General features: G+C 41.7%; 1 protein-coding gene across 1 annotated transcript in view; it reads right to left on the bottom strand.

Moving 5' to 3' along the window:
* Positions 1-717: 717 nt before the first annotated feature.
* LOC311507866 (uncharacterized protein) overlaps positions 718-22,782 on the bottom strand; it is a gene marked incomplete at its 5' end in the record, with an annotated part of 56,793 nt that continues 34,728 nt past the window's right edge. Inside the window, 16 exons of the mRNA XM_084572406.1 lie at positions 718-3,501; positions 3,810-3,973; positions 4,564-4,672; positions 5,319-5,437; positions 6,629-6,712; positions 6,815-6,904; positions 7,819-7,992; positions 8,306-8,473; positions 8,604-8,756; positions 9,091-9,195; positions 9,285-9,432; positions 9,736-9,794; positions 10,030-10,131; positions 10,241-10,402; positions 10,852-10,950; positions 12,084-12,374. Coding sequence (XP_084428532.1) covers positions 3,381-3,501; positions 3,810-3,973; positions 4,564-4,672; positions 5,319-5,437; positions 6,629-6,712; positions 6,815-6,904; positions 7,819-7,992; positions 8,306-8,473; positions 8,604-8,756; positions 9,091-9,195; positions 9,285-9,432; positions 9,736-9,794; positions 10,030-10,131; positions 10,241-10,402; positions 10,852-10,950; positions 12,084-12,374 — 2,148 coding nt within the window. The 3' untranslated portion in view covers positions 718-3,380. The remainder of the gene's footprint in view (positions 3,502-3,809; positions 3,974-4,563; positions 4,673-5,318; positions 5,438-6,628; positions 6,713-6,814; positions 6,905-7,818; positions 7,993-8,305; positions 8,474-8,603; positions 8,757-9,090; positions 9,196-9,284; positions 9,433-9,735; positions 9,795-10,029; positions 10,132-10,240; positions 10,403-10,851; positions 10,951-12,083; positions 12,375-22,782) is intronic.

Genomic DNA, 22,782 nt, shown 5'->3' with positions numbered 1-22,782 from the left:
TAGCAGAACAAGTATAGAGACAAGTCCACTGTCTGAAGCCATGAGGAGATCGTTGGTAACTTTAACCAGAGCTGTTTCTGTACTGTGATGAACTCTAAAACCTGACTGAAACTCTTCAAACAGACCATTCTTGTTTAAGTGGTCACACAACTGATTAGCAACAACTTTTTCTAGAATTTTGGAAATAAAAGGAAGGTTGGAGATTGGTCTATAGTTGGCTAAAACATCTGGATCTAGAGTGGCTTTCTTGAGTAAGGGCTTAATTACAGCAATCTTAAAAGACTGAGGCACATATCCTGTTAATAAAAATAAATTTATCTGGTTCAATATGGAGGTGTTAATTAATGGAAAAACTTCTTTGAGCAATTTAGTTGGGATTGGATCTAGAAGACAGGTTGATGGTTAAGATGCTGTAATTGTTGAAGAGAGCTCAAGAAGATCTACTGGGGAGAATGACTGATTCTACCAGCTTATACATCTGACGGAAAGTCAGCACAAGTGTCAGCCATCTGGTGATGACTTGTTTTACTTCTAATTCAGTCTACAAATGACTACAAGTGTCTCAGGTGTTCCGATGTTTTCTGTGTGTGACTGCAGCTGTTTTCGGTTCATTTCAAAATGGGTACCCAGTCAGACTGTAAAACCATTTGCTCCAAACCCGTTTCATAAATTAATGCATGTGAAGGGGATAAGAAAAAAAAACACACACACACAAAATACCTCAAACTCATAGTGGAGAAGAATTTATTTGCATATTGTACTAAGAAACTTCTCACCAAAAAAAGAGAACATGAAAAATAAAAATAAATACCCAAGAACAGATGAACCAGTAAGAATGTGAAGTGTAGTTATAAAAATAAGTCAGCATATTTTATTTTTACATTTCTGTAGATACCATCATTTTCAAAAAATAAAACACAAAAAAGTGGTGTAGCAATTACAGCTGAGCCACAACACTTGTGATTTTGTGCTCCTGTTCCCAAAAAAAAAAGAAGCAAAATACACCATCAAATGTAAACATAACAAAGAATTCAAACTGCATGTGACTATTAGCTTTACGTGTTTCTTTACAGGCATCCTTCAAGCAGCTAACATGCAGAAGACAGTGAGAACAGGACTGGGTTCAATCAGTGAGTCCCCTTCAGATTAAAACACCGATGAGCCTTTTGGGTATTTTATGTATCTGAGAATGAATCAAGTCATTAATAACTGATGATTTGGGCTGAATGACCCAGTTCTGTTTCTGTCTCTGCGCTAGGTTTTCTATTCAAACAAAAACAAACGAGCTATGTCCTCTAAAACAAGAGCATGCAGGACATTCAACAGGTGGGCCAGAAAACCACAGAGCATGTGTACGGAAATGCGTGGCACCCTCCTCACAGTCTGACTCCACAGGTTTTTAAGATTTCTTTCACATCAAAGTTCAGCGAGGAGGTAATCCACTGAATGTTGCCAGTGAAACCTCAGCATAAAGAAACAGCTAACAACTCTCCTCAATCCGTGGTAACCATCTTGATGGAGTGAGAAAATGAAGTCCTCTGAATTAGCGATCAAGTTTCTTTTTACTGTGTACCATTGGATGTGATGTCTGAATTCACAACATGATGAGAATACCACACGCTTCCATACATAAGACTTTTTTTTTTTTTGCCTCCTCCACCCTTTTACACATTTCTAAACAGCACTTTAAGTAAACATATAACTGTAATTCCCGTATGTGTCTAAGGTGCCCTGGGTTTTTGTCTGGTTTGACTGAATCGTGATAATACAATAATACAAAGTGTAATGTGAGATTTTCTTCCTTTCTTTTTCTTTTTTTTGCTATTTTCTTTTTTTCCTCTTCTTTGCTGATATAATCTTATCCCTTAATCTTATGTACAGATACTGTGTGTGGGAAACATAGTGAGTTACACCAATAGAGCAGCAAACCCCCCCTGAAATACCTGAAACTGAACTCTAAAATAATTTCATTGTCTAAAATTAAACGTCTGCCCAGCAAGCAATTGAAAATACAGGGAACTTCAATCAAAAAAAAATAAAAAATCTTGAATGTTCAATATAAATAATCTGTTAACTGAGGAGAACAGCTACGGTCGCCTCCAAACCTCCAGCAGTTATCTCTCTGTTATACCTTGTTGCATGAACAGCGCCCTCCTGTGGTATTTACAACCTCGTAAGTGGTCATTTTTGGACAAGTTCAGAGTTCGCCGGATGCGTATGCGGGTTCCCGTGTCGTAACCACGTGCTCCATTTGAGGGCCGTCAATAATCAAATACTACAACACGGGATACTCATCCTCATGGAGACTGTAAGTAAGTAGCCATGAAATAAAAAGAAACACTGTCATATTGGAGAAGTCAGTTGAATTTCCAGGAAGAAATTCCCATTCCCATAAGAACTGAACTAAAGTCTGTCTTTTCCCATTGAGAATTTAAGGCTATAAAGCTTTCATGCTACAGATGCATTTAAAACTCTTTCTAATAAAACTCATAATTTACCTGGCACGGAATCACATTCTAAATCTCAACCTCAAGACTGTCATTGCGACAATTTTCAAAAATCTCTGTGCATTTATTTTCTTTGGCAAATGAGCTGTTTGTGATTTTAATGCAGAGACTAGCCTGGCAGCCAGACCCACTACCCCGTCCATACGTTTTTTGTAGCTTGATATCGGTCTGTAATCGCTCCGTTGGGAAGTGATTATGCTCTGGCAAAGACTGGGAGGGCAAATCAAATCATTTGTGTGGGATTTATGGGGTGATAGATTGCATGCAGAGGTTCTTTTTGTCTGGATCAGTTGAAACATGCCCCATAATGAAACCCCAGTGGAGTGTTATAAGACTCGTACTCTACTAAGAACTGAGTGTGGCTTTACCAGGCTAACGGAGAACAGAACGTCCACTAGGAGCTTCCTGCTGGACTCACACATATAGTTCCTATGCATCCCCAGTACAGGGTAATCAATGGGGGCGCAGTGCAATTTCCTACTAATTTCCTTCAGAAAATAACTATGAAATTTGACACAGATTATAAAGAACATAATATAGTGATGGAGTTAAACTGGTAAGATTAACAGCATACAGCAGGTAAGTTGCCGCTGTCCACAGGAAAGCACACTTCTCTATATATTTATTAACTTCATCATCATTTTCTCTCTGAGGAAATTATTAGGAAATTGCAGTGTAAAATGTAAATGGGTTTTGTTTTGTCTTGCGAAGACACCAAAAATCCAGCAACACGCCTACAGACATTTCCTGTCTTTAACTGTAAAAAGCTGAACGGGCTGAAAGAAGTCACATGTTTAATGTCTTAAACAATGATTATGCCTCTATATATACACACTTGTTATATACTGGGAGACGGTGGAGCCGGGCAGTGGTTTAGACTTCGGTGTCGGTGGTTGTCTCTTGCTTCGGGGGCTCGTCTTCATCTTCGTCGTCAACGCTCAGGTCCAGCCTCAGGTTATCCAGAGTTTGACGGATCGTCAGGGTCTCTTTACGTCTGTTAGTGGCAGAGATGGTGCGTTACTTGTTTAGTACAAAACAATGGAGAGGCACGTGAATAAGAGATAGGGAAGTATGTGAGAGATTTAAAATAAGCCAGTTTGCATGGATTAGAAACCACAAGATGGAAGCGAGAAATTATGCTGAAACTATATTAAATTATGATGAAGTAACCCTTTACCCACTTTGCAACTGTGACAGCCATGATAATGCTTCTGTATAGTTTAAATGATCCGCTGCTTAAAATCTAAGAGGAAAACGAGGCCTGTAGGAGGGGAGAGTGTGTGTGCATATAGTAGTTCGTACTTGTTCTGCAGGTGTTGGTCAAGCAGCTGCCTCTGCAGTCGGCTGTTCGTCTCCCTCTCCTCGGTCAGCTCTCTGTGGGTGTGGCGGTACTGCACCTCCTTCCTGCTAGCCTCCTCCTCCACCTCGTTGAGCTGCCGCTTCAGAGAGCGGACCCTCTGGGTCAGCTGGGGAACGGATCACACAGCTCCGGTTAGTGGGTAGTAGTGGGAGTATAAAAACAGCGTATTTCTTTGTGTGTGCTCAAGTCTACTGCAACAGGCTGTATATGGCTGCTTGGGTATCTGTGCAGTTTAACAAAACAAAAATGGAAATCTGAATTGTTAAAGAAAATATGGACGACTCAGAACACAATGGAGGAATTCCTGAATGGGTAATAGCTACTAATCTAATAACAATCTAATAAATCAGTCTAATAACTAAAAACATTCCAAACTGTGTGAAATAAGAAATTTCTGCTCGGAAAGAATAAATCTATCCCAAAAGAAGACATCATAAAATATGAATTGCATTTGAAATGCACGTGAAAATGTACACAGAAAGAAGAAATACGTTTTTCTGTGTATCTAGACTTCTACAAGACTATAAAATATAAAACAGTCTCCAAATATTCTTTAAATGAAGTTTGGGTCTGGTGAAGAATATTCATACGTCACTGTAGATGATATGCATGCAGGGCACTCTTGTGTTGTTTTACTGCGATGCTCTACTGCCCTCATGTGGGGAGAGTGCATGCATTCGTGTGTGTGTGTATTACCAGCTCTTTCTGCTCATTAGATATCCGGTGCTCCTCCTCCAGCTGATCACTCAGCTCGTTGATCCTCCTCTCCAGTTTACTGATGGTGTTTGCCAGTGTCGCTTTGTTCCTGCACAGAACATGCCACACACATCAGCCAGCTGCTCGTCGGGAATGACCAGGGCCCCACATTTGCATGTTTAAACTAAACAAATGATGTCGCTGCATGTCACAGCAGCTGCCTGTTTCTGGAAACTAATACTAAAAAACGTACAGCACGCACCCGAAAAACAATCAACAGGCGTGTAAAGCATAAAGGATCTGAGGCAAATAACGTCCATAAATTCACCCATTCATCTGAATGCCAACGACTACTGGAAGTTTTCCCAGAGCACCCCATTTATTTGGTTTATTCTGTCTGTGGTGCTGACTGGACAACAGGGCCAGACCTCCTAAAATAAGGAGATTTAGCCCATTGCTAAACGAACTATGCTGCTGCGTGTTACTGCAGCAAAAGCAAAGCAGGCTGGCCACAGTATTCTCTGATGTGCGAGTTAAGCAATTCAAAAGCTAGGCTACAATTAAATCATCTGTTGACAGTAAACCATTATGGATGCGATATATGGTATGAGTGATATGGCTATAATTATTCAACGTGTAAGTTAGTAACCATATGTGCATCAGCATGGGAACACTGGAAAGCTGGAGGTATGCATAGAGAGGCACATTTTGCACTGCCCTTGTGACAAAAGAGAGTTTTGAGTGTTTTGACTGACCTCTCCTCGGTCCACAGGGCGTTCTCCAGCTCCTTGACTTTGATCTCGGCCCTGGAGATGACGTCCTCCTGTACTCTGGAGCTCTTCAGCTCCTCCACCTCCAGACGCAGCTCACGCAACTACGCACACAGACACAAGACAATTTGAGATTAAATGCTCTTAATTCACTTCGCTTTTGCTCTTCAAGTGTTAATTATTTTACTAGGGAGTTCACGTCAGTATTCCTACAGTGATCTCAGTATGATCGTTACAGCCTGAATGAGACATAACTGACTAATGGAAATGGAGTCATCTGGCCAAACTGAGTGACAGAGCAAGAAAGCCTTTGGTCTGGGTGGAGATCAAGAACTGTTGAAAAAAACAATAACTCAAATAGAGCCTGAGAATTCTCTGCAGCGATAGCCTCCATTGTGGAGCACCAAGATGACAGACACTCTGAATATAAGGTACATGACAGCTCACTTGCAGTTTACAAAATCACAGGACTCTGAGAGGTCAAGGATAAAATTCTCTGGATGAGGATATAAAAAACTCAAGTATTAAGGCAGAACTCCACACCCAAGGTGTTAGAAACTCCAAGCATGGAGACCGCAGTATCATGTTATGGGAGACTGGTCAGAACCATAGACTGTATATAAATATGGACAACTCGACTCCACTTCCTTGCAATGGCCAAACTGTCATGGTCCCACGGGGCCGCTTCATGGAGCAGTTATCATGGCAACTGGCAGTCCTCATGATGTCATATCCTGTTTCTATAGCATCATATCCGAAAATTTGACACTTCAACAAACATGAGCATTATATTAACTACGTAAAATGACAGAAACTAGACTTAGACTTAGATAGATCCTAAACTATCCTTGAAAAAAATTATCTGACTTGTATTTTAGTGTTTTAGTTTGGCCCAAGTCCCATCCACTAACATGGAGGAGGTGGAGCTTATGAACTATACTGTAGCCAGCCACCAGGGGGCGCTCTACTTGCTTTGGCTTCACTTCTGTGGAACTGTTCCACCATCCATCTTTATACTGTCTATGCTCAGAACTAAGGGAAATATCACTGTGGCCAAATATAAAGAGAAGAAAACGTGGTCCACCCAGTGCAGTGAGCTGAAACTGGGCAGCAGTGTATCTTCCAGCACAAAAGTGAACCAAATGATTCAACCAACGCTGGGTCAAGACAAGTCTGCTACTGTTCTGCAGTGGCCTGGCAAAAGTCCTGACTTAAACACCATAGAACATCTGTGGAGAGACCTGAGGATGGCAGTTTCCAATCCAATCTGAAAAACACGCACACACTCAATTTACCTGTCTCTCCATGAAGGTCTTCTCGGTTTCCAGCTGGTCGCTCACATCCTTCTCCTGAATCAACTTCATCTGCAGCTGCTCCATCTGAAGGAAAACATAAAAAAAAGAGTCAATAACCAAAGAAAAACCTCAACTTTAAATGAATGGGATTTATTTAACCCATTGCGGGTTTCCAGTGTGTTTCACCTGTTCAATGGCTCTCTTGTGCTTGGCGGCCCATCTCTGCTCGCTGTCATGCAGCTCCTCCACATCACTCTCCAGGTCGATCAGTTGCTCCTGAAACCGACACAGTGAGAAAAAAAAAAAAAGTCACGACCCAAACAAGAGAACTTTTTTAAAACAGCTTGTGAAGTGAGGTCACTCTTCGCGATGACAACTGTGTGTCACTCAGTTTATTTAGAAATGGGACAGATTAAGTATCTTCAGAAACGGCAACATGTATATTTGGGATTATGGAATTAGCACGCTGATTGCTAAACAGGATTTGCATAATTAATACCCCATTAACCCCAAACTGGTTTGCATGACTGATTAATTCAAGTGGACATCTCTGTTTGAATCATTCGGTCATGTGCGCAAAGACACTGTGGATGCTGCCTCGTATAGGGCTGAAAATATGAGTTCAGGAAGTCAAACAATATTACCAAGTTATCCCAAATTAAAAACGTATGATTCTTTAACTACTTTTTATATTGGTACGTGGTAAATGTGTATGTCATTTTGGTGTACTTAAAGGTATTTATTTCAGTGTCACCACCAAGAATGAATGTAACCTACTCACAAGTGTGTATCCAAAGCCTCATACACAGCATCTTATAGTTCTTATCATGTGTATTAAAAACATTAACGTTTGGTTATTTGGACTCATTTCCACACTTCAAAACACAATCTCTAATGGATTTTAATCCACTTTAAACTTCGCTTAGATATCCAAAAAATTTACACTTGAACATGCATCAACATTATATTAACTACCTAAAATTATTTGAGGTGTATTTTAGTGTTTTAGTTTGGCCCAAGTCCCATCCATTAACATGGAGGAGCTTGAGCTTATGCCCTATACTGCAGCCAGCCACCAGGGGGAGCTCTACTTGCTTTAGCTTCACTTTTGAGGAGCAGTTCCGCAGTTCTATCTTAATACTGTCTATGGATGTAACCCACTAGTCTTCGTTCTGCCGTTAGAGCGGTACCTGAGCCTGTTTCAGCTGCTTGGCCAGATCATCTCTGGCCTGGTTTGTGCTCTGCAGCTCCATGGTCAGGTCCTCCACAGTCCTCTCGGCCTGCTTACACAACAGCTGTAGCCTCTCCCTGGTCTGGATCTCCTCCTCCAGCGTCCGCTCCTTATCACTCAGCTTACCAGAGACCTGGACACACAGACGCAGTGCGTTATTTTTAACGTCTGGTCTTAATGTGAATGTATTTGTGGGAGTTTCTGGCTGATTAGTTAGTAGGAGGGAACTATTTTAATGAATCCAAAGAAAGAAAAAGAGAAAAAGACCAACAAAGCACAAACGCACAGAAACGGCTGATAAAAAACTACTTATAAGTACCTGAACATGTGTTGTTAGTACATTATCTATACTCTCGTCAGGTCTACTACAATTTTCCCTGCTTGGCAAACCTGTCTCTGCATCTCAAAGCACAGCTGAGTCTCGAATGTTAAACAAGTGGAAATACCTCTCCTTGCAGTCTGCTGACGAGAGCCTGTAGCTTCTGCACCTCCTGGTCCTTGTCCAGCAGAGACTCCTCCAGCTCCTCCACCCTCAGGCAGGCATCCTCACGCAGTTTTTGCTGCAGGTGCAGCTCAGTGTTGGCCTGCGTGGAAATCTGCAGGGCCTCGGCCAGCTGGAATCCAACAGAAAGTCAGTGGTTTGTTTCACAGGGTGAGTGTTTAGTTGGTTATCAATGACTGAAATGTACACCCGCTTATCAACCCAACAAAACAAACTTTTTCTGTCTTTGCGTACGTCTTTACCTCAGTCTCCAGTCGGACGATGGTGCAGCTCAGTTCAGACGTCTTCTTGTCTTTGCTGTCTTTGTCGACTTCCAGCTCCTCCAGTTGTCTCTCTACCAGCCACAACTTCTCAGCTAGATCCTTTGAGCGCTGCATCTCCTTCTCCAGGTTGTCCTGAACGCAACACACAGGAACGCATACATGCAGTTTAGAGTTCTGCTTCTGCATACCGTACAACGTGCGTGAGTCACGGGCATCCCAATAAAAAAGGGAATCCTGGAAAGATTTTGACTTCAGTGCACTATTTATTGATAGTTTATGGATTATGTTGCTGTTTCATATTTCAGAGAAACTAAAGGACATCAATGACTGCCTGGAAGATGGAAGATAAATGTAAAATATGACTGTGTAGACTTTCGAAAATCAAATTTGTTTCATTGTGATCTGGAGCATTAATGTAGTAGTGGTCTGCAGTACTCTGGTTTTTCATTGAGCTTTTCCCAAGTACCTCAGCATCCTGGATCTTGTTTTTGAGTGACTGCTGGAGGAAGTTGAAGGCGTACTCCTGATCGTTGGCCTCCACCATCATGTCCCTGGCTTCCTTCACTTCAATCTGCACAGCACAAGATAAGAGCTAATCAAGCCACCGCGTGTATACATCTACAGAATTATTTTATCTATCCATTCGCCTGTACGTCGCACCTCCATCGCTCTGTATCTCTCTCCCATGGACTGGTGCTCTCTCTCCATATCCGCGATCTGCTCTCTCATCCTCTTAATCTCGTTGGTCAACTGGGTGTTGGTCCTCAGCAGGTCCTCGTTGTTCACCAGCAGGCCGCGCATCTCAAACCTTCAGAGAGGAGCGGCAGCGAGGAAGAAGAAGGGTTAAAAAGGAGTTTAAATACTCCCTGTAAGGGGTGTGAGTCTGGCTGGGGATGTGGGAAAAATGTGCAAGGTTTCAAACAGTTCATCTGATCATCAAAAACAACTTCATACGAATTCTTCAAGCAAGAACATATCATCCATCCAAAAGAATGACTTTACCAGCCTCTTGTAGTTTAAAGAACACTACATACAAACATTATACTGACATAAGCCAGTATACACCCTAAGTACAATGCAATAAAGAAAGAAAAATCACGTCATGGCCCACCTGATCTGGTCCCTCTCCTTCTCCATCTCCACACTCTCCGCTTCCAGGAATTGATTGCGCTGCAGGGATCACACACAACATTCATTCACTCATTTTCAGGTGTGATTTAAACTAAAATGTACTTTATTCTCTCTCCCGTACACATCGTCCGAATATCCTTGTATCCTGCAAGTATTTTCTCTAGTTACAACATTGCTTCTCCCCAGCCTTCTGGACTTTCTCTATGGTGAGTATCATACACCTGCAGAGTAACTACATGCGTTTGAATATCCGAGTGATTTGAATAATGCCTACCCTCTGTAACCCGTCCAGCTGTTTGGTCAGTTCCTCTATGAAGTCCTTTTTATTGGGTGCCCCCAGAGTGGAAGAGCGCATGCTGTAGTGGGTGGGTACCACCTGTAGCAACAAAAATCCGAACCATGTGCAAACATGAAAACACATTACACGGTGAGGAAGCGATATATTAGAGACACGGACTGTGTGTTGCATATGTCAGTGAACGCACCGTGTGGCTGGCCTCAGTCCTCCTCCTCACCAGAGTGTCGTAGGCGGAGAAACGCGGGCGAGGAGAGGCGAGGGTGGGTGTAGGTAAGCTCACAGGACTGGTGCTGCGACTGTTGAAGCCGTACAGGTTCATCTCCGAGGTGGCGGGAGACAATCCCTGAACCTGGAGATTAGTGGGGGGGCAACAGATGAGGGTCAGTGACCTTCTTTCACTCCATAGGACATTTATATCCTCAGTTTTGCAGTTACAGAATTATGTTGTGTTTAACCTTATAATGTTGCTTTAAATTAAGTTGTCATAAGTTAAGTTCAGAAACAAGACCACGCCCCATGTGATTCTACTTCCTGTGCTTACCTATAAAGGTCTTTCCCCCAACCTCCACATCCCTCTTTTCCTCTTTCCCTCTTCCATCTTTCATTACAGAAACCAGGAGACAAGGAGCCGAAAGCTTTCTTAAATGTGTCCCCAGACCATCATCCATCTATGCATTCCAGCCTTCTCATCCCTCCCCTTTCACCCGTCTTCCCTCCATTTATTTCCCTAACGTCCTGTCTACCATTAAACTTCCTTGTGTCAATTAAGGCATTTGTCCCCACACACACATTACAAACCTTATACTCAGACATTCTGTACATGGGGTTGAAATCCACAGAGGTGGTCGTCGTGTACGGACTGTTGAACGCCCTGGGAGGGCTGTCAATTACACCCACCTGTAAATTCACAAACAACACAATACCAATCAGCAAGAGAGGCAAAGAGACACAAAAAACTGACAAAAGCCAACAATCATACTGAAGGCATTGTGAATGGTGCGGATGTGTTTACGATTGTAACGTTTGTTCTCACTTCAAAATAGCATTGCAGTGCTGTGACAAATGCAGCTGTATTTACCATGGACCCTGTTAATGTAATACATTTCAACACTGTTGTATTTCTTAACTGGAGTTTATACTTGTTATTAAAACAAGTCAAATCTTGGTACACTAATGCCTCCATAGAAACACCATTTCAAGAAACATTATTACTTTAACAGGGTGGTGGTATCAGTCGTAAATGACAAATGATCACATTAATTATTGTTGAGTGATATAATTACACTAGATGTGCGTGTTCAATAATAAATACTTCCATATATGTATCTCTTACAGAAAAACTCATCTTCAGGTATAATGATTAGATTAGATTTGGTGCAGGATAGAAGACATAGTGTGGCTAAGAAACTCGATTGAATGTTGTGATAGCAGTCATGTAACCAGGATGGCCTACAAGAAACCTTAAATCTGTATTTTTTCCTGGAGATGGGAATGCACAATAACTGGAATGGAAAAAAATAAATAGCGTTATGTTAATGCTACACAAGAAATGTCTCACTTCAACATAGACTGCTGTATAAGACTGAGCAGCAGTTACCGAAACGTGCAGTTGCTGGTATTGTTGCACAAGTGGGTCGCACCAGATACTGAAAGCAAGGGTTCACATACTTTGCAAAAAAAAATGTGTTATGCCAGTGCTACATAAGACATTTCTCACTTCAACATTATAAGCCGAAAGATGTGAAAGATATATATATGGTCATTCGTATATATGTATATATGTATAATTCTTTTCACCTGATTCAGGAGAAAAGACCTTCAGGTTTTAGTAAGCTAAAGGCTTCTTCATTGAATTTACAATACGGTGCTTTCAAGCTGCGTTTTGTCCAGAAGATGGCACTGTTTAATAATTGCTGCTCCAGAATAACAGTTATCTGGCAGCAAAGTAGCATCTGATTATCATGAAAAGTAACCTTAATCTTCCTGAGCTGAAACACACACACACGGCATGCATGGTCTGCCTCACCCACCCTGTCAGACATAGTGTCCCAGTCCCGTGAGGCCAGAGACTCTAGGGAACCACGGTAGTGGTTCATCCCCAGCCGGGAGGTCTCCCATCGGGAAAGTCTTTGGCCGTTCTCCCCAACCAACACGTTGCCTCCCAGACCATCTGTATCCCTGCCACTCAACCCGTTGGTCTTCAGGTCGTTGTTGAGGAACAGTTGATATTTTGGGTTCTGGCTGGCCGACACAGCTTTAGGTGTGGTGGGCTCTTCCTCCGTAGGGCTGTCCGACTGCTTGGTTGAATCGAATTCTGACTCCTGGAGGACAGGGGCAGAAAGAAAAAGAGGGATGAAATAAAACCGGAAAAACCAGATGAGTTAACTGAGCGTGTGTTGCTGACAATGACTGACAGCAGATAGAGCATGAATACATCAGATAGTAGACTAAACTTGCCTGAAAATACTGGTTTTAGGCGGTGCAAATTTGCATTATTTCAAAACTGTGTTTCATCTGTAATCTGGCAACTAGGGATTAAACAAGACATACTGCTGATGTACTGTATTATTATCTCATTAAGCTGATCTGGCAGACATATATCAGGAAACAGATGCTTGATTCAAGTAAATTTTTCACTCTCCCTTTAGCTCTGATTTGACCTCCACCAACTGAAAAATACAGTGCTGCTTGCAAGTCCCGAAGGAGTTGCAAAAGTACTGCATGTGAACCCTTGTCTTCAGTATGTGGTGTGACCCACTTTTGCAGCAATAACAGCAACTGAAATGTTTCGGTAACTGCTTACCAGTCGTCTACAGCAGCTTGGAGGATTTTTAGTCCATTTCTCAGTACAGAAACACTTCAGTTCTGATATGCTGGAGGAGCTGCTTGATTCAGGCCCTTTAACAACATTTCTACAGAATTAAGGTCAGCAACTTGTGATCTTGGGGTTGTTGTCTTGCTGTATGACCCATGTTCTCTTAAGATTCAGCTCAGATGTTGTGATATTTCCTTTTACTGTAGGTTTCACTGGTGTAATTAGGAACAATGGCATTACATTGATTAGAAACGCTTCTGAGCAGATGGATTCTAATCTGGCTTTAACCTTTAATCCTAGACATGTACTTACTTTACAACTCACAGATATGTAATATTGGCTCATTTTTCTGAATGTTTCATTTGTTTGATTAGGTCCTCTCTGACAATCATAAGGACTTGTGATAATTTTTTGTCAGTATTCATTTTAGCTTGTTGTTCTGGGCTTAAGAAGTGGCTTCTTAGTGAACATTGGAGGTTTTCATTAGACTTGTATAACAATGACTTCAGCCCATCCACCAGAGCACATGCTTGTCTCCTGTTTCGAAACAGTGGAGTAAAACATAAACTCAAGCAAACACAGTGCAAAAAATCTACAAGATTTGATCTTGTTAAAACACTTTTCATGCAGTAAAAAGTGACACAGCGATAGTGGGAAGATTGTGGTTATTATTTTAAATGGCAACAGTGAAATCTAGTCTTCAGGTAAAGAATCATAGAAAAGTAGAAGTTTGTTAGATCTGGTCAGAGTGTTCAAGGCCATTTTGATTAGTACGATGGAAGAGGGTGTGCTTTAAAATCTTGCATGCTTTCAAGTGGTCATGCGACGTGGGTGCGCTGCTTTAATCATGCAGGAAAACGTGTTTTAAAAACCTGCAGCCAGGCAATCTTCATGGAGAGAAGACGCAGAGGTTTTCATTTCATGCAAGGACGTCGGAATGGTTGGATTTCTCTTACCGATCCCACGCCAGAGTCAGCCACTGAATCTCTACCAGAGTCTACGGTTTGTGTTTTGGTCATTGGTTCTGAGTCTGTCTTCTTAGTGCTGCCTCCTACTGGACGATCCGTTCCCACAGTTATCTGAGTGGTTTTGGTGCCACTCTGGGCTGGTTGAAACCCATTCTGAGTTGCAGGTGTCACAGTGATGCTGGGAACTGGACTGTTGTCACTGCTTGGTGAGCATGGACTTGAGTTGAACTCAAGAGATTTGGAAGGGCTCTGCAGCAAACAGGGAGACGAGGTGTGATGTGGACCAGAGAATTTATTGATCAGGTCTTTGATGCTGCCGGCTCGCTGCAGGTATGAACTGCTGGACAGGCCTGCAGTTGGTTTCTTATGACTGGTCCAGGCCAGCTCTGCCTCTTTTTCATTGGCAGTCTGTTGGGGACTAAGTGGCGACGGGGAAGAGGAGGTATCTGGTGCATGCTGAAAGAACACAATAACAGATCCCCATAAAATATGAGTTCACTTTCAATCAATAAGTGGGCTTCTTTTTGATTTTGGCAAATAACAGTGATTATCTCATACGAATGGCGCAAACAAGTTCTGGGACATATTAGATGGTAAGTGAATAGTCAGTTGGTCGTCATCTAACTTCACATAAAGTGCACGTGCAACAATATTTTATCAGTACTGCCCGCTGCAATACCGGAAAGAGAGTAGAGAGAATTCCAGTCCTTCATCTCTCATTTAGACTAAAGCCCCAGGATAAATTAGCCACTGTTAGAATAACATTATCTATCTTTTCTGAAGTTGCAATGGAATGCTTTTTCAATCTCCTTGACAGAGACTGAGTGGAATGGCGGAACGTGCAGGATACAAGATGCATTTCAGCCAGTAAAGGTGTATTTTTGGTTTATTGAAGTGATAAAGTCATTTAATTATTTACCTGGGCTAAAATGCAACCCAACAGAGACATAATAACAGAATAATCAAGTCGGTCACTGCCTAAATCCTGGTTTATATTTCCGTGACAGATCTACCTTGTAGTCTAAGCAAGAGGCCTACTTGTGCACTGATGTGTCGCCGTTGCTCTGTGAGTACGTCGCCAAAACGGTAGTCAGCGGCATGTTGGGTTTCTTTGTAAGCAATGCCGACTGAGCGCCACGTGTTGGATATGTAGGTAATGAATGTTGAACGGCAATGTGGAAAAAAGGGGGGAATAGATGGCTGAACCGGCTGAGGCAGGAGGAAGGGGAATTTTCTGTGCTTGTCTGTCTATTGCAAGTGTTTCTAATTCATTCAGATGTTACGTAGTCTAGAAGGCAGTTGGTTCCCCCAACATTAAGTAAATCACAGAAGAATAGTTTGATTCAAAGGCGTCTCCCCATCATTTTAATTTGAACTACAAACGATTTCTTGGAAGCGACGCGTTAAAAGTCTATTTTTCTCTCCATCGTGGTCTAGTGTTTTTACGGTGTGTTGTTGACTGATGAAATGCATCCATAATGACATGAAGCCCAGCGTGTGAGCGTGCGTGTGTGTGCGTAAGGACATGTTCCTATCCTGACATAAATCCCTCTTGAGAAACTGCAACATCTGCTCGTTCATCTGAAAACGCCCCCCCAACCCCCGAAAAACAACATCCCACTTTCTCACTCTCTCACACGGAATTAGAAGGGGGGTAGGTAGATAAAGAAAAGAGGCAGCAGGACTCTGAAATTCAAAAATCCACTCACTATAAGGGGAGAAAAAGAAGAGGAAATGTCAGCACTTTCCAGTTTTTGCCAAAAAGCCTCTTGAATAAATCCAACTTTAATTAACAATCATAACAAGAAGGCCCATGCCACTTAGAGAAATGAAGTGGCGAGCATCCAGAGGTTTAACTTTCAGAGCTCGAGGGTCCAAAGCACCGAGTGGCCTTAATCCAGGGGACTCGCCTGGCTGCCTCCCCCGGGGACCGGGAGCCAGGGCTCGGGTGGGAGCGGGAGCCTGGGCCTGAGACGGTTGAGAGGGAGGGTGGGTGTCTGGGGTTTAGGATCACTGCTAATCACCGCGGTATTAAAATGTTTACAGGCCGTGGAGGGATTAGCTCTGAGCTGATGATTTTTAATGTTATTATTTTTGCCCTGTGAGCTGAGCAAGCTCAGTTTGGACTCTGAGCCTCGTGGTAAGAGGAGACGGGGAGGCACAGTTGTTGCGTACTGTACACACTACATTGTTACTGTAATGGCAAAAAATCCTGAGCTAAGTTCAGGTCATAATTCCATATGGCGTCACTTGGTAAGCAGAGAGAACGCCATCACAGGAGATTTCCGATATGTTAAATTACTATGTATTTAAATAGGATTGAATATAAGTCCATTTCTAATTCACTAATAATGTTTAAATATGAGTGGTGTGGGTTGATGTTGGTAACCATTGGACTATATATACTTACACAATATATTAAAGTCAGACTGCTTTCAATATAAAACACTGCACCCACTGTGATTATTACATCACAGTGACCACAAAAGTGACCAAGGTACTAATAAAGTTAACACTGCAAGCTGCTAGCGCTTCTATATTTTTAGTATCCATTCAATTAATTAATCCACAGATTCACATGTGGTTTTGGACTCTCTCATGGGTTCTGTATACACGGACACCCAAAAACGAAGCACCAAGTCCTAAGATGTAAACGACAAAAAGGGTAGTTTCCTTGATCCAACAAAACCACCACCATGTGCTTTCTGATTTGGTGCATCATTAACAGAAAAAAAAAAAAAGGTACAAGAGGAGTACTTTTTACTACTATGCTCATTGTCGTTAAAAGAAAACCAGGGATGAGTTTACACATATCCATCCATTCTGCAACAGTAGTCCCTCCTACAATATTGCCAGACTCGTGATCTTTCTATTTTTTATTATTTACTTCTTATCATAAAATTCATCTTCCTTGCCGTAACAGGTCTACTACATTATGTAAGAGCAATGCAGGGATTTAAACCTGACTGGAGTTTATGTTGGGACAAACAGACAGACAAACAGACAGACAGACAGACAGGCAGACAGACAGAGCTTCATTCAGGAAAACCACGTTCAGATTCCCTAAAGTCCAGGACAGACACACACGCACACACAAACAAACCTACAATGGCCCATTCCCTCCGGCCTCACTACAGTACAGGCATATGGCACGGAGCTGTGCACCATCTGACCCAGATATACGACAGCAACGCACCCTGTGAATGTGGAAACTCGATGCAGAAGTGCTCTGGGAGACCAGAATGAAAGTTCAGTAGAGGGTAACTGTTTAAAGTCTAAAACATACAATATTTCTCTGGATCTGAAGGATTCTGATCATAGGCTAAATGCCTGACTTTCTAGGAACAATTCTGCTTGACTATTATTAATATTTTCCATTTAAGATGCTAGTATGGATCCAAGACCAAGTGCCTACATCTCCCATGATGCATACAGTTTATAGCTTACCCTATAGTCTGTTTATACTGGTAATGCAGCCTTGCTGTTAATATGTTATAGAAGACATCATACAACATTAAACTCAATGCAATGTTCCTTTAGCTGTCATGGCCGTAGACATTGTACTGATAGAAATCTAATTTGGTGTTGCGATTGTTTGTGAGAGTCTACATGGATTTCTTTGATAGACAGGCAGGTTTACTCAGAGATCTCAGAGATTCAGCTTGAGCCCATCTGCACACTAGACAATGGAGCATACAAGAACAAGTCAAGTTGCGAACAATAAATTTGATCAACTGTAAGGATCAAGCCCGCTTCATCTCTTCTTGAGCCAAATGAATCTCAAACATTTCATTATTCCCATGCTCGTGGCCGCCTGGCGGCTTCGAGGACAAAGACGACGATCGATGTTGCAGTAGCGCCGAGCATTCAAACAAAAGATGGAACAGAACGAGGGGTTTGGAGTGAGACGGAAAGAGAGCTTTCAAGCTTGTTTTGTCGTTTGTGGCGTGGTGGTTAGCACTGATGGCTCACAGCAAGAAGGTTCTGGGTTTGAATCCATGGGCCGACTGGGGCCTTTCTGTGTGGAGTTTGCATGTTCTCCCTGTGTCTGCGTGGGTTCCCCTGCCTCTCACCCTATGCCAGCTGGGATAGGCTCCCAACTTCTTCACGTACACTGTCTTACACCACTGAGACCACTCAGCCAGTTATCAGTGTGAGATACACCTCAACTTCAAACAGTGAAAAAAAATGAAACCAACTTGTCCGAGTTGTTGGAGTGACACACAGATGCAAACAAGCAGATGCACTTTAATGCCACACCAAAATGAAACTGTCGCTGCAGCAGGGAGTAAAACCAACAGAGCACTTAAAAATAAAATAAATAACCAATTAGTGGCAGCAGTCTTGTGTTGGACACGTATGTGTCTCGCAGAGAGCAAAGCGGCTAGCTACGTTTGGCCCGAGGCAATCTGCTTGGCAATATGTTCATGTGTTGTTGTTTTTGTTGTTGTTGTTGTTGCCCCCCCCCCCCCCCCCCCCCAACACTCTTCCCATCTCCATGACTGTATATAACAGAGATTAATCAAGTTGGCATGTTGCTGTGTCCTCCAGGCCTCCCTGTTTTTACACTTTAACCTTCTTTAGCAGGAATATTTGTCACAAATCAGGCTAAAATCTGGTCAAACTAATGCTGGATCTCTTTATTTAACGTAGAGATAATAAATGTAAGGTCAAATGAATGATCACTGGGTTATTTTTTTGAGTTAACCTACAATATCAAATATCTATGAATTAGATGATATGGAAGATTTTAAGGAATGCCATATATTGTTGAAATCTGAAACACTTTATCATAAACCCAAATATCTTAAATTTAACACATTTTCTCGTGAAGCAGATCAACCAAATCCATGATGACTCTGCAGCGAACAGAAAAACAAATAAACTGATAACCCAAATATAATGGAACCAAATTAGAATATCATAAAGCACACCGCTCATCCTAGACTGATCTTTGCAAAACAAACCTTTCCAAAACATTTCCTCTTGAGGACATAGTGCGGCAGAGGTTTTATCTGTTTCACACCCTGCACACCCTCAGCCGATGACTAATTGCACCTGTGTCCAAGCTTTATGGATTTTGTTTATTCATTTTTTTTTTTCATTTTTAATTACTGTGTGATTTCTCTGTCTCTGAGTGCGGTTTGAAGGAACGGGGACAGTTCACCTTATCCAGCTGCGCCTCTCAGACATTCACGAACAAACGCTACCTGGTCTGACGCGATTTAAGCAGTAATTTACACATTTATGGAGCCATCAAGTCTATGCTAAGCCCTGGTTTGTTTTCGGGCTTTGTGATGATTTAAAAGCCAAAACTTGTGGATGGATTTTAAGAAAACCAAACTAGAATGTCTTTTCAAAATGTCTTTTGAATAGGCCTGAAAATGATACTAGTTGCACCCAGAAGCTTGTAAATCTTTTGGATTGACTTATTTCTTTACTGTGACCATAGTGCACTTCTTGAGGCATCTAAACTTTTTCCAGGCTTTGAAAATCTTTCACTTTAATAAATTCCTATTTCTAAATATTCATGTTGTCTCATATGTGAACAGAGTAGACCGACCTCACATGCACTCCGCACAGTGGCTCCCACAGTGGCTGTGCTGTGTGTGCTCTTTAGAAGTAGTCCAAAAATACAATTTCAAATCTGGGATGGATCACTGCGTCTAAAACCCTCTTTATTCAATCCAATCTAAATTTATTAGATTTACGTCTAATCTAAATGATGTGTGATTACACCAATTCATTTTCTGACGGATTAACCCCAAATAATCTGATAAAAAGGTTACTGAGCCTCTATTAGGGCAAAGTGGCTCGTCTAGATTAGCAGGGCAAAGCGTGAGACCGTGGACTGAAGATGTCGAGGGTTTGAATCCCCCCCCACGCTCCTGGTCCACTGAGACCTGATGCACAAATCAGAAAGTCATTTGCCTCTTGATTTATGAAATTATTTTGGGCATCAGGGTTAAAAAAATTGCCACAAGCCAAATTTCTGTAACATCTGTCAGCTGTAAAATCCAGTTTTGCAACGAGCTGACCTATTTCCTTTTAAATCCACATTACAAGTGACTTCAGCTGTCAGGAAATTGAATCAGTCACTAGGTGACAGGTGCATATTTTTGTCAAACTCAGATCACGATTTGGCACAAATAATGACAAGCAAACATCAAGGATAATATATCATGGGTTTCTGCCTTAAAACGAATAAATAGATAATTGTAACTGTAACTACACGGGACAATGCCTGAAATAGTCCTGGAGAAATCAGGCATAGGACACACTACTAACAAGCAAATTAATGAAAATAAACTAGTGTTTTTCTAATGTTCCCACCAGGAGGTACCCGGTTGTATCTGTTTTTAGAAATTATTTCATAGCAGTTGGTGTCTGTTTGAGCAGCTTAAAATGGGTTATGCTCAAAATCAATGCAAAATCAAAGTAGCGTGAAGTTAGCTCGGCATAGCCAGACTCAAATCTTATCAGAAAACTAGTCTGGGAGCACACACTGAATATCATCACAGGCTGTGTGGTTTCAATCCATACAAAGAAAAGAAAACTCAACAACCAACTGGATAGTCCTTTGAGGAACTTTGTTGTAAACAAATTCAACTCCATGGCTCTCAGATGATGTTTGACTACGCTGTTGTTACTCTTCTGTCCATCGTTGCATTAATCCTGCCCAAACAATGTGACTGGTCCCTCAGATATTCGCAGGGGCATAATCGGTTCCCAGCGGAGAGACTCCAGTCCAGCTTTTCCCCACAAATATGTTGTGGTTGGGGTTAGTTTGAGGTGGTCTCCAGGAAGGTATGAAATCCTTGTTTAGCTCCAAAATTTCTGAAGCGCCATCTGCCGTTTAACCAAGACTATACTCTCAGGAAGACACGTGACAAGAAGTCATAGTTTTGAATCTAACAACTACAAAATTTAGACTGAACAAAATGTCAAAACTGGTCTCATTTATTCATCACTCTGATCATTTCTTTTCATTTATAAGGTACTCATTTTGACCTAAACCCTCCTTGTTTCCTCACATCTTGACTTTCTCTTACCCTAAAGAAGTTGTTTTTGTAACCAAAGCACAGAAAGCTAAAAGTAAAAACTTTAGTTTTTGTAACATGATTTGTGGCGACAAATGAAAATGGGTTGTTCAAGACCTTGCAGACAATAGCTGTGAAGCGTTGCTTACACAGACTATAATCCTTGCAGGTTTTGCTGCTACTGTGTCGCCCTTTAGAGATGTACAAAGAGTGTCTGTGACATAGAGAATGTTGTCACCAACAGTCATTTTTAAAAAACGTGGTCTTAACTAAAATGTACCCATAGATCACGCAATTGTCACAGGTAATGACAGTGCATGGAATTTCTGGTTCATTTTCAGTCCTGAGCACCTGTCATTAAGAAAACAGATGATGATATATTATAGATTTCTGGGGCAGTTTTTAAAAAATCTGGTATTTTTCAGTGGAAATCTGTAACCCCCTGCAAACGATGAGACCGATTCATGTTGTATTTCTGTGCAGGAGCAGCAGCATGTTGGCAGCCGGCCTGTCTGCTGTTTGTGTTTAAGCTTCACGAGTTAAACTGTGGTGACACTTTGACAGGTTTCCTGTTATAATAAGACTCCGAACCAGGTTTCTTCCCTCATCGTTTCCTGTCACAACTCTGTCAATTTATTATGGGTTGTTTTTTAGGAAAAGATGCTAACTGTGTGTGTGTGTGTGTGTGAGTTGGTCTGCATCTGTGTGTGTGACAGACAGAGCCAGATGAGCAGGCAGATGTTTCCTCTGTCTCTACTCTGACTGTCTGAGGAAGACTGACAACAGCTGGACCAATGCCAGACACACACACACACATACACACACACAGACACACACACACACGGATGGGCACACAGAAACGATGCTTTACCTGCACTAAACGGTTTCTCTTTGCGTGTTTGGTTATTATTATTGTTCAAAGCAATGTTTGTATTTATTGCAGTTATTTGTGCGGTAGTTTCTTCTACACACTACCTTGTTAGAGTAATGGACAGTTTTACAACCTCAGAATTTAGATGAACAGCAGATATTGGCTTCTTTGTAGGGACGGTATCTCGGTTCACATTAAGTTTGGAAACATTCACTCAAGCATGCCACAAAGAGCTTTTCAAAATTTCTTTCATGCTGCTCTGTCTATCATTTTATCATTTTTATATGAAATGCCAAATGTCAGCCCCACACCCATAACATAACAGTCCAACTTTCAGTCCTGTTACGGTGGCAGAGTGAGAACACTGACCTCGAATCAGCTCTCACACTCGAAAGAAAATATAAAATGAAACAGGAAAGACATCTGTGACGTGATCAAGCCTTTCTGAGAATGCACTGACAGCCATAGTGAGTCCCCCCCGCTCAGAGCGTACTTAAATAACGTGTCAAAGCTGTAGAATACTGAAAGCTTCCACCTGTCTAAATTAACTTCTAAATGGTTTACTGGGCGGATGCGTTGCTACTTGAACAGGCCCATCAAGCATTAGATGCTCAGCCTGGGACAAAGGGCCCAGATGTCTCACAGTTAATTATCACTGCTACCAGTATTTGAGTCATACCTTATTATTTATCTTTGTTGCCTGTGGAGCACGTTGAACTTTTATCCAAAATGTAGTCATGGATGGTAGTTTGGATATAAACCCTGCGCTGTGATGTGACAGTTTTGTGTTTTGTGTGACTTTTATCCACCCCAACCACCTCCTAAATACTGTGGTGCAGTTTTAAAATGGGGAAACAGGTGATGGTGTCTGAAATAAAGTCCAACCACTTTACAAAGAGTAGATCTATTTGCACGACCAAACCATGTGTTGTGAGTTTAGACAACACTGATAGGCCAAAACGCCACCAACAAACAGTGGCTAATGTAAGCAATGTTTTAAATGTTTTTTTATGCCAAGAAGGCAAAGTAAAGTAA

The sequence above is a fragment of the Chelon labrosus genome, assembly GCF_963514085.1.
Source record: "Chelon labrosus genome assembly, chromosome: 22".
Classification (NCBI taxonomy): Eukaryota; Metazoa; Chordata; class Actinopteri; order Mugiliformes; family Mugilidae; genus Chelon; species Chelon labrosus.
Note: the sequence above shows the minus strand (reverse complement) of the source record. Positions and strands in the feature narration are given on the sequence as shown.